We start from the raw sequence: 12,558 nt of genomic DNA on the forward strand, positions 1-12,558 counted from the left end.
ATAATATTTTAAAGGTATTGTTTTGCATTTGATTAATATAGAAAATGTGTTTAGCTGCAGTGTTGGTTTTTTTAATTTTACTTTTTAGTTTAGCCAGCTAAATTCAGTAGAACAGAAAGTAGCAGCTATTGTGGGAGTCCCTGAAAGTTTTATTACGAAAAAGGCTTCTGGACAAGCCATCAAAAAGGTAGGCTGAAAATTATTTTTATTTAAAGAAAAAATAGTAGAATTGTGATCTTGTCAATTGAATTGTTTTTCATAGTGCAGCTAATAATTGGGGTTCTCTAATCTCTGTTATGATAATTTTAGGGGTGACTTGTAACTAGGAAATGCACAGTTTTTAGACAGAAATATGATTTTTCAAGTTAATGATGCCCTGTTAATTATTTTTTCTCATATAAAGTTATTAAAGTGCATTATATTGTATAGCCATGGAAACAATAGGATCCAGGATTCTCATGCTGGCCCTGGCAAACATACAGCTTAATTATTGTAGTTTTCAGAAACGCAAATCAGATTCAGGTATACAGAGTCAGAGTGGGCTGAACTAATCTTTGTTTCACCAAAATGCTTCCCATATTTCCTCCCTTACCTCACAAATTCTTGAATGCAACACTACTACATCTGACTGTTTCATAGGATTAGAGACATTTAGAGAAGGAAAAGCTCTATTCTGATGATAGTCTGTCCCCCTAGTACTGCAGAGTTCTTCTCTATGATATTCTTTGTTTTATCTATTGGATCCTAGCTCACACTTCTAACTGAACATGTGCATCTGTCTTTCTAGGATGTGGACAACTGTGTCATAAATAGGCTGTATCTGTCCTTTGTTCTTTATGCCCTACTGAAAGAGACCAATATATGGAACGTTTCAGAAAAATTTAACATGTCTCGAGGATATGTGCAAAATCTCCTGAACTCTGCTGCCTCATTCTCCTCCTGTATGCTGCACTTCTGTGAGGTAATATATGTTAAATGGACATTTTTGCTTTTACATGATGTAAAGTATAAAAATGTCTTTATCAGAGTCGGAGGAAAAGGGTGATTTTCTGCTATAGAATTTTAGAACTTACTACTGTACATTAAAATGGTGTCACCTTTTAGAGGTCATCTAATTGCATGGCAGCTTCTTGGAAACATGGCTGCATTGGCAGCTCCAACTGCTACTTCAACTTTCCAAATTCAGAAAGTCCAAAATGACTTCCAAAGAACATCTTATCTCTAAAGTATCGGCTCATCCTTCAAAAGGGCCCGATTTTGGGATGACTACTTGAGGAATGCTGGACTCAACTCTTGGAACTGGCTAGAAGGATTACTAGAAATGGCATAAGCCCTCTTCCAAAGGCTACACATATGCTGCCTTGGCAATGCTCCAACCAGAATACTAGCCCAGAGTACAGGAATTTAACTAGAATTGTAAAATTACTTTACAGACTTTAATATCCTTTGTTTCTGCAGGAGTTGGAGGAATTTTGGGTTTATAAAGCCCTGCTGACAGAACTTACCAAGCGACTGACCTATTGTGTTAAGGCAGAACTCATCCCTCTTATGGAGGTGGCAGGGGTTTTAGAGGTTAGTGTACGTACTTTGGGAGTCCAGATAACCCTAAATCCAAGCTTTTATACTAACCTCAACCATGATGTCCCCAAGTGCCTATGGAAAAAAACAAAAACCATTTTTATTAAGAACCTAGCATTTTGCTAAAATCTTGTTAAATCTTTCTGGGGTGCAAGCTCTATGATGAAAAGAATGTTATTCTGCTAAATGTGGAGGGCCATGTTTGTGTTTCAATGGTTTTCATAGTTCATCTGTTTAGTTTATAAATATATAAACCAATATATGCTGGCTACATATATTCCCCATATTAATAAAATATATGATCTGTGCCAGATATATATTTTTGTGCATTAAGCACAAACATTATAGCAGTTATATAGCCTAAAATGGACTATACCTTTACTATAATACTTGTCACTATGCTAAGTATCCCATAACATCATGCATTTGCTGAAGTAAGCTTTAGCTTAAGTAGATAGAGAAACTGTCAGGATCGAGGCATATGAATGTGGTACCCTAATACAAACTTAGAAGGTGCCTTCATGCCCTGGGTACCTGGAATCCATGTGTTCAGAATAAAGAGATAAGGGGTATGCCATGGTACCAGAAAAACAAAGTAGAAAGCTGATTGGTTAAATCTAGTTTCAGATGATATACACAATACCTTTTATAATGCTGCACAAGATGGCTTCCCATCGACTGGTATTGTATTGAACCTTTTTCCTGTACTATATTATTTTTTGCTTATAGCAATAAACCTGACTGATACTGGTTATTTGGTCTCTTGAGTATGTTTCATAACAAACCAAAGTGTTGTCAAGCAGTTGACTGTACGAATTATCAACAAACTGTTTCCCTATAAGCAATATAAGCTCAAACTCAAATTTTGCATTCAGGTTGCTTTTTCCTTCTGACTGCTACAATAGCAACAATACAAATGTCACAATAGTACACTGGTTACCAATTCTGCTGGTGCTCAAGCTAAAATAGAATCCTAGGTGCTCTTTTGTTGTACTGGTTGCTCTGTGGGGTTAATAGGAGTAAAAAATGGTATAGTAATTTAATTTATCGCTATAGTCAAGAGATAAGTGCACAAAGTAGACTATCTTGAGTTGGAAGCTACCACTTTTTTACAGTGACTTTTCTGATGAAGTCCACACTTTAAGGAGAAAATCATGTTGGTCTCTAATCTGAAGGAGATGTTCAAATATCAAATGAATCTGTTTGGTAAATACAGCCCTCAGTGCTATTTCATGTGCATTCTCTGACCTCATTTCAAAGTTAAATGACTCCACAATTAGAGCGTATTGTGGACAAATGTTGCTACTGTTATCAGGTTCAGCAGTAGTGGTGCTTTACGCCAGGAAGGGAAACTAGCTAGTAGCCTAATCAGTTTCCCTCTGCTGGCCAACCCTTTCTCGGTAAAGGATTCTGAACTTGATGCAAAGGGGAAACTGGGTCTGTTTACCTCTTCGGTTGCTCTTTAAATGGAGTCATCTGCAGAGGGAAGTAGAGTAGAATTGTACAGTTCTTTCAAAGTTTTGTTTTACAGCTGTCAGCGTAAAATATGACTGCTACCTTCTAGTAGCTCCTTACTGGTATCAAAACTGATTTGGAAGGTGTTGAATGTAGTGTGTGGCCAACAATGCATTTCAGGCTGGATTCCTATGAAATTTTGTGAATGAAACACTACTAAAACCAATGTTACACACAAGTGCTTGATGGACAAACATTGCGGTCTGTATCGATTCTCTAAAATAATATTTTCAAATTAATGAAATAAAACAGCTCCTGTAGGACTGAACTCACTGTCCTGGGGGTATTCTGGACTCAATAAACTGTAATTATCAAGCACATAAAACAACTGGACAATACAGTCTTTCCTACATGGAAGGTAGTTACAGGTAGCTACCAAGCTACTCTTCTACGAAGTCAGCATGCCCTGTAATCCTGTGGCTAAATGTTTCTAGTCCATGACTACTCTAGAGGACATTGTAAAGTCTCTAGATCTTTTAAGGCTGGTTTCTTTATCAAGAGGAAAATTTTAAGCAGATAGAACCAAATAAATAGAAGAAAATGCATGGAATTAAGCAAGAGAAGAGAGAGGGGGAAAAAAAGCTGGAAGGTAGTTCAGTGAAGTCTGGGGATAGCATTTGTGCATTAAAGTTCAGTTGTTTATATATTTCAAGTTACAGAACAATCTTTGTTAACCTTGTTTTGTTTGAAAAACATAACATCCATGGTCAAACTGAAGATGGTCTTCATTTAAACTGTGTAAGACCTAGCACAAGTAATTTTGCAACAAAGATCTTTCTCATAAGTGTCTCTTTTTGGCTGCTTTTGTTTCTTTTCATCATAACAGTATGAGCCCTAATAAAATGCCTAAGAAAAGGGAACCAAACAAATAATAAAAATAATAATCCTATTCCTTAAGTACGATACCTCTCCTTTCATTATATAAGAGTCCACAGTCACAGCTTTTCACCCAATACAAAAGTAAACAAGGGTAGTATTACTGTTAGAAGAAAAATAAAACATTTTGTGAGCTATAAAGTTAAAATAGATTTTCTGTTCTGAGCTTATTGTCCAAGGCTGTGTGGCTATTAAGCATCTGATTTCATGGCAGTGACAGTCGTCGGAGGTTCAAAAATTAATGGCCAGATTTTCAAAAGAACTCTGCTGCTTCCATTTAGGCACCTAAATTAAGTGGCCAGATTTTTCAGATGTGCTCAGCTCCCCTAGAGGACAATGAATGCTGAGAGAGAGAGATGACAATAAGAGGAAAGTCAGGTCTATACAGAACCATTTCTTGAGAGGAAATAATGTGGAAGAGGCAGAAAGGTTACTAAGAGCTGAACAAGGATGTAGAAAGGAAATAATGGCTTTTCAGGAACAAATTTAATTATTAGGTAAACTTTTGTAACAGTGACTGGACTTCATATACCTACAGTATCAGTCTGCCGAGATTAGCTGATAGATGAATGACTTGTGAGGTCAGAGTAGAGTTTTGGATTTACTGACAAGTTCCTTACATTTCTTATTTACTAATCTAATTTCTAACATTGCTTTATTTTTGGCTTAAAGTCTCGAGCAAAACAGCTGTATGATTCAGGATACAAAACTCTAGCACATCTAGCTAATGCAGATCCAGAAACACTGGTGAAGATGATCGAGCATTTGTCACGACATCAAGCCAGACAAATAGTTTCATCCGCAAAGGTGAGCAAAACTTGACTATTTGAGCTGTCAAAGGGATATTGGCAAAGATGGAACTCTGAGTGAAAACTTGGAGGAAACTAAATATTTTTCCATTTAGTAATCTTTCCCAAGAGAAAGGCAGCACACGAGCTGATTTTCAGTGGCACTCACACTGCCCAGGTCCTGTCCACCGGTCCGGGGGGCTCTGCGTTTTAATTTAATTTTAAATTAAGCTTCTTAAACATTTTTAAAACCTTATTTACTTTACATACAACAACAGTTGAGTTATATATTATAGACTTATAGAAAGAGACCTTCTAAAAACGTTAAAATGTATTACTGGCGCGCGAAACCTTAAATTAGAGTGAATAAATGAAGACTCGGCACACCACTTCTGAAAGGTTGCCGACCCCTGAGCTAGGATCAACATGCAAAATTTACTAGTGGGAGTTTCCCACTTAAATCTCCCATGTATTAAGTAGAGTGTGTGTATGTATATCTCATTCATTCCTTTTATAGCAATATGAAGGAAATACCCCTGAAGGATTATGAATATAGATAGAATAAGGAATATGAAGGATATCCTATTTGCCTGTAATTTTCATTAAAGATGAAGCTTTTCTGTAAGGTCCCTAATCATACTCTTAACCCCACATCCCTCAGTCATATTTCCTTCATATTGCTATAAAAGGAATGAAGGAGAACCTTGCTGACCATCATGCCTCAACAACGGCTAAGTGCTATGCAAGTGCAAAGTATTGCTTCCATCCAGTGATCTAAAAGGATTTTGCAAGATGGTGGAGGAGTATTATTCCCATTTTACAATTGGAAAAACTGAGGCAAATAAGTTGCACGACGTGCCTGAGGTCATGCAGGGAATTAGTGACCTGACTCCTAGTCCCAATGCAATAATCACAATTGCACATGCACCACTCTGGTGAGGCAGTTTAGTGCCTCAAAATTTAACAGCTAGAAATTGTAGCAGTGATCATGGCTGGGGAGAATAGATTTCTGAGGTCTATATATTATAGCCTGCCCACTCACCCCAACTCCCTAAAAAATTGCCAATTTACTATAGAAGATGTGCATGAAAAATCTATTCACAAATTGTGGAACTAATAAGATGTGTGCTTAACTTCACATTGGTGGTCATATTGCTTTTAGTCGTACCGCCTCCCTATTCCTCTCTTTACTTCGTATGTCATCCATTTAGAACACATGCTCCTTAGGGCAAAGACCTTGGCTTTGTATGGGTTTGTAAAGCATGGTGGATGCTATACAGATAAATAATTCAAGAACAGAGATTATAATAAATGTGACTAATCTCAGAACAAAAATTACAGGCAGTGTTTGCTTTTTCTTCCTACTCAACAGCATTTTCCTCTCCCACTATTAGTTTGTGTCCTTGTTTGTGTTGAAGCATCAACAATGTCAGAATGACTGGAAGTAGTTCTACTTTTACAACCAAGTCAGCAGAGGGAGCTCATTTATTGAGCCTGTTGAGACAGCAGCACTTTATAATATGAGGGAAGACCTTAGAATCAGTATAAATTAGGGCTGGTTTACAGAGTTTTAGCACCAATTTAACAAAGTGCTACTGTGGACACTCTTATGCTGATTTAAAACTGCTTATATCAGTTTAGCTTGCATCAGGCATTTTTCTCTAAGCTATGTCTATGCCAGGGACTCCAAGTACAGCCCCAAGAAATAAGAACAATATACACCACACTGGATATTGTTATATTATTACCACTTGATGCTTAAACACTTCTGAAATCTGAAGAACAAAATAACTGCGATGCCACAAAACATTCATGAGTTGCTGTCATTCTCCATAATATGTTTAAGGTTTTAATATTAGGCATACAACTGTTGCTTAATGCAAGGAATCAGTCATCTGCTGTTTTTACTTTTATGGTCAACATATTAATGTTAACTTTCTTTCAGAGTGTTTGTTTTTACAATTTAAAAAGTGTGGCTATTGTTGGAAGTGCTCTTCTTAACAAAAACACTTCAAAGCCTTGTGAACCTATAATGTTTAAATGGCCTAAATTTGGCTGTTTATATAGCTGTATTAATAGAACAAGAAGAAATTCTGGTCATTTCTTAGAACTTCAGAATAAAAATTTTAATCTGTACATGCTGTCACATTTTTTCTAGTCTTCTAGATTTGACATATCAAGCTTAAACCGAAGTAGGATGGATAGGCTTCTATACAGAAGATTTCTCTGAGCAGTAAAGCCATATTGATATATTAAATGTGAAAATCCTCCTAGTGACTTGCAGTTCTTGAGCCAAGAATATAGTAATTTTGTTCCTAATAACCTAATTTCTGCTTCTTAGTTTGTGTTTGAATGACTAGGTGTGTTTCGTCTTACCACTAATTGAAGAAATGCACTGGCATCTGTTTGTGATCTGTCTCCTAATAATTTAATTTGTGGCTGCAGATGCTGCTGAGGGAAAAAGCTGAGGCTCTACAAGAAGAGGTTGAAGAACTGTTGAAGGTTCCTACAGATACACCTGAGGGCCTCCTAACAACTTTGCCATAAAAAAAACATGATGCAGTGGAATGAATTCTCAGCTCTTAAAATTATTTTAATTCTTTTTAATGTACATATGTGTAACTTAAGCTTCTGTTCTCATAATAAATATTCAAAACACCTTTTTTATATACCTCAGTTTTTGTAAATTTTGAAATCAGAATGTTCTTGTAACTCTGGATGTCATTTGAATGGTCTGATTGTTGGATCTTTTGGATGACTGAGGAGGAAGAATCAAAAAGTGGCACTAGCTATACAGTTCTGTAAATGCAAGTAGCCTTGTTCCAATTCTATGGAATTGTGGGTAGAATGTTAGTTGACTGTTCAGTGCATAGCCTTCCATCTCTAGAGACCTAGGGTAAAAGTTTAATTTGGACACAAGTGAAAATTAGTTTATTCGCATTATTAGTCCCCTTGGAGATATTTATCTGTATGACTAAACTACCTCACAATTTTGGTATGTATTCAGTCTGTTTTCAAGTAGGAGCTACTATAATATGATACAGAAGCCGTGTGGGAAATCCTGCACAGTACCTGTACAAACACTAATTTAAGCACTACTTCTATCTAACTGTCATGAGGTCGGCATCAAATTCACACTGTCTGTGCTAATGTATACTTTGCCTGGGAAGGTTTTGAGACCTTTTTGGTTGTTTCTATAATTTCTCCCTAATAGTCTGTTGTTGCTAAATGCAGATCCCATTTGCTGCAGATATAGTGTTCATGCATAGACTAACACAAAGGTTCTCCAGAACTTACCTGTCAGTATCTTTAAGGTGATTTTGAAATTGGAAGGTGAAAGGTTTTAGGCAAGGATCTAACTTTCCAGTAACGGCATCAACATCCCACAACTCCATAGACAAACACGACTCATTAGGATGCTAATAAAGGTATCTGTACCAAGACTGCTCTGGCAAAGAGGTAGCCGTAAGTTAAGATCGCTGTTTCTGTTCAGCTGTTATAGGTTAGACTTGTCTGTATTGGAAAGGTAGATAATAGCTTGTATTGGACAACACAAATTATACACAAGCCTCAGAACAATTCAAAAGCCATGGATCAAATCACTAAGCATTGTGGGAGGTATTCAGCACAGGGTGAAGCTTAAGCATAACTTTAAAAACGAAAAAGTTTCTCTGCAGAATCCGCTGGCACTTCCTGTTCCTTACAGACATCCCAAGATGCATTCTTCTGTGACATTACTGCTACTGTTAATCCATTCCACTCAGCATTAATCGTGTCATGGTCTTGGATGGACATACTCTCCTTTAGTCCATAAGGGACAATTTTATATTGCATCAAGGTGGTGTTTAATGCACATTGTAATAGAATTAGTAATGTCTTGATATGTTTGAACGTGTTCTTAACCTGGAAGGTGGGGAGAGGCTGATCAGTTCTGGTCAAAGCTGTTAATGGTTGAGTGACGGAGTTTTATTTACTGTTGGACTGCTGAATGGAGGAAATCCAAGTCAGCCATGGAATAAAGTGCCTGTAACAGGGCTTCATTTAAATCAACCAAGGTGCTAGTGCTACAACTCTGGTAAGTATTTTTGCTGCTATTGTATAAGGTTCTTAAGTAAGCGCTCCTTCAGTTTTATACGCTCACTATTAAAGCCTGATCATGAACTTCAGAGCTTCATACTTCAGAAATACCATAGAAGGCTCAACTCCTGGAAGCTCCATTTACACAAAGGAAGCATTGCTAGACATTTCACCGTCTAGCAAACTGCCCGTTTTTGGATGCATCAGGACACATTGCCATGTTAAATTTAAAAATAATAAATATGTAGTCCTCCTAGCCATTGCCAAAGTACTAAAGTAATATTTACAATACCTTAAGTATTCAGAGCTGTCTCGTGTGCCCAGAGTAGAAATCCCTAGTGCTTTCTATTGGTAAAGAGACTGCTGAAAATGGTTCTTGCTCACTGAGGTCTCTCCAAAGTAGGGCTGATATGAAAAAAAAAAATCTACTAGTTGCAAATAGAGAATTAATTTGTTTCTTTGGAGTTTTTATTTATGATGATAAATATTTCAAACAATCACTAGAACGTGAAGAGCAATTTGCAGGGGTGGGGTGGGATAGGGTGGCGGGGAGGGGGAATCACACGGTTAAGTACCTCAGGAGAAATCTCCAACAGAGAACAATAGAGAACCTTCATAGGGGACCTTTTTAGTCATGTCTTCAGTCTTTGTCAGGACTGGTGGATCTAAATGTTGTTAGGTTTGTTTGGCTCTTCCTGGTTTTGTTCAAATCTTGAGGGGCAAAAGGCTGTATAGGACTGTTGTGAGTCTCATAACACTCACAAGGACTGTGAGAAAGCTAATAGACCACTGTTTTGGGTTCAGCATTGGTGCCTCACTACTGTAATTAATGTTCTAGGACAACTTATATAAGTAACTAAGCTATGCAAAAATTTATTATGGTAATCATATGATCTGTTAACCGCTATTTTGTATTGATTGTAAACACTTAATTAAAAAAATAATGTAAACTTTTGATATGATCTTCCCTACGTGGCAAAACTAAACAGCAGAGAAATGGTCTTCAACAGCAGTATTTGGGTTGCTTACTCCCCTATGTGCACACTGCTTTGTTGGCTTTGTGGTGTACAAAGTGGTGTGGTAGTGTTGCTGCCAGAGAAGATGGGGTTTAATCATGATGATAGATGTAGAGATTATATGAAGGGTCCCCCAAAAGGCCACAAAACCTGGGCCTCCTCAAAAGACATAACAAAGGGTTATATGTATTAGAAACAAACAGATAAATTTAATTCCTCAAATCCCAGTCTGGGTGAAATTTAGGTTGGCATTTGTCATTTCTGCTACTGTTTCTGCAAGCTGGGCAGTGCCAGATGGATGATCATGTTTCCCACAGGCATTCTTTGATATGACCTTTGATTTGCTGTCTTTAGAATTGAAGTGGTTGAGAAGTCAGCAGTTGAAATGAACACTACACCACAGCCAGCCTGGACTTTATTGTCTTTCATTAAAAAAGCCAGTCTGTTCAAGCTGTAAAACTGGGTGTTTATTACCCACTGATGATAAATGGCCTGTTATGGTATGTCTTGCTGTCTAAAAGCTTACCCCAGGATGGCTTCATAAACTTTGGGGGGAGTAAAAACTGGTCTAATACAAAAGCTACTTCTAAAGGGGAGTCCAGGCTAAATTGCTGTTTTGATCATAGCCACTATGTAAGTGAGATGTGTTTTCTATGGCCTTGTAAGCCAGTTCCATGTGAATTAGTTCTGAGAAGGCCTTTCTAGTGCATGCACACTCATATTGTAAAGCTTCATTTTGCCTTAAGTGTTGCCTCAGCTTTGGATTTCCCCTAGAATATAAGCCACCTACTTTGAGTTAAATGTGTTGCCTTTTGTGACTCGATTTCTAAGAAGGTGACCATTTAGTTCTTATTCTCGAGCTGTGTAATGGTCCCAAATTATCTACAGTTGCCAGTTGTTGTGTATTCCTTGGAGAGTATTTACATTCCACTGAATGGCAACAAAGTCATACCCTTTGGCAGCATGACAAACGTAATGATCCTGCACAGCAATGAAATGTTTCCTGTTTGATCTTATTGTTTTTTACCCTTGCATTTCCCTGTATTGCAAACTCCACTCATTCGTCACAATGAATAGCTGAATTATTTTTAAAACCACAAGTTGCCTTTATTTTTAATTGGAAGCTTTTAAAAGTAGCTATTCTTCAAGCCTGTGGCTTCTGATGACTTTTCTGCAGCTTCTCTTTATGAAGCCATGTGAAACACTGGGAATCAAAGAATAGCGTCAGTAAATGTTCCTCTCTTGTCCATAATCATGAATAAAATAAACACTGAAGAAAGTTTAAAAATCAGAGAAGGAAGAGAGAAATTGGGTTAAAGCAAATGAAGCAAGTTCAGTGAAGGGTTGTCTTACTCAACCCGCTAGCTTCAGGGGGCTATGTGGTAAGTCTAGGCAGGAATTGTCTGTGTGTGCATGACCAGATCAGCTTGCTGGTTTAGAATCAGGCTTGGAAGGATTTGCCTTTCTTTGGAATTTCAGCTGTTTTTGAGCTTATTTGTGTTGAATTTTTCTCTAACAAATGAAACTACCGAAACCACTCATTTAATCAAAATATGGCTGTGGAAATCAAGACTCAGAAATCATACATTTTGTCATTGTTCAGCTTTCCAAGATGCTTAAGTCTTTGCTAGAGCCACTAACATGCTTATTGGCCTTCCAGCAGCATTTTAATTACAAATGTTTAACTTGATCTCCAAAGTAGGAAGTTTTTTTTGGATGGAAGGGAGAACGGATTACCACCATTTGTCTATTTAATGCAGAAGTTTTGAGCTGTATTAAATGCAGAGTGGTTAATCTAAACAGGTTAGATTAGATGGTTTAAAGGTTCACTATAAGCAGAGAGCACCTCCTGCTGCTGGAGGTTGAGGAGAGTAGGTTTTTGTTTTTTGTTTTTGGTGGGTTTTTTTTGTTTGTTTGTTTTTTCTTTGTCTACCCATAATTATTATGAATAGGTCTGGGTCAGTCAGTACAGTTAAAATAAGAGTTCCTTCCTTGAATTTTTGAAAAATGGGGGTGTTTCCTCCTTTTTGACCCCCCTAACTGCTTCTGGTATTCACAGAGGTAGACGTTGTTCTAAACTGCACCAGTTAGTTGTGCAGTCCAGAAGTCCTCTCTGTCATGGACAGGCAAGAATAGATTAATGGATTTTAAGGCCAGAAGGGAATACTGTTATGAACTAGTCTGACCTGCCTGCATAACACAGGTCACACAACCTCACCCAATAACTTCTGCATCAAGTGTTTCAGTTACAGCATATCTTTTAGAGAGACCTTTAGTTTTGACTTAGAAGTGCACGTGATGGAGAATTCACCATGTCCCTAAGAAAGTGCATAGCTGCAAAATTTCAGTGGGTGGGGATGGGAGAGGAGAAGGTTACACCAGGACCTTCCCTGGCAATTCAAGTTTGCAGCCTGAGCACAGAAAACAAACCACCAAGTCTGTTTCACTTCTCCATTTGTTCTTACTCTGTCGTACAGAAGCTTATGAGCTGAATCTGGAGTGACTCCCATTTGATGCTGAGCTACAAATTTGGGGAGAAAGGTTCAAAAAGAAATATCAGCCTTGCAAAATTGTCATGATAGATGGCTAACCTAGGCCCAAACCCTCCCCCCTTACCCACGACAGTGCTGATATACTTGATAGTCGACTCACCCAGGGTGAGTTGAATTTTGCGAGGGCGCTGCAGGGTAGAAGATAGTTATGTAAAC

At 37.7% G+C, this 12,558-nt stretch overlaps 1 protein-coding gene across 12 annotated transcripts in view; it reads left to right on the plus strand.

Annotated features, from left to right (window-relative positions):
- The window catches only part of HELQ (helicase, POLQ like), a 35,007-nt gene extending 27,590 nt beyond the window's left edge, over positions 1–7,417 (plus strand). For all 12 annotated transcript variants that reach the window (XM_008165649.4, XM_065597597.1, XM_065597600.1 and 9 more), the window contains 5 exons: positions 89–187; positions 788–961; positions 1,459–1,572; positions 4,642–4,776; positions 7,203–7,417. In XM_008165649.4, coding sequence (XP_008163871.2) covers positions 89–187; positions 788–961; positions 1,459–1,572; positions 4,642–4,776; positions 7,203–7,304 — 624 coding nt within the window. In that variant the 3' untranslated portion in view covers positions 7,305–7,417. The remainder of the gene's footprint in view (positions 1–88; positions 188–787; positions 962–1,458; positions 1,573–4,641; positions 4,777–7,202) is intronic.
- The last annotated feature ends 5,141 nt before the right edge of the window (positions 7,418–12,558 follow it).

This window comes from Chrysemys picta, chromosome 5 (assembly GCF_011386835.1).
Source record: "Chrysemys picta bellii isolate R12L10 chromosome 5, ASM1138683v2, whole genome shotgun sequence".
NCBI classification, from domain to species: Eukaryota; Metazoa; Chordata; order Testudines; family Emydidae; genus Chrysemys; species Chrysemys picta.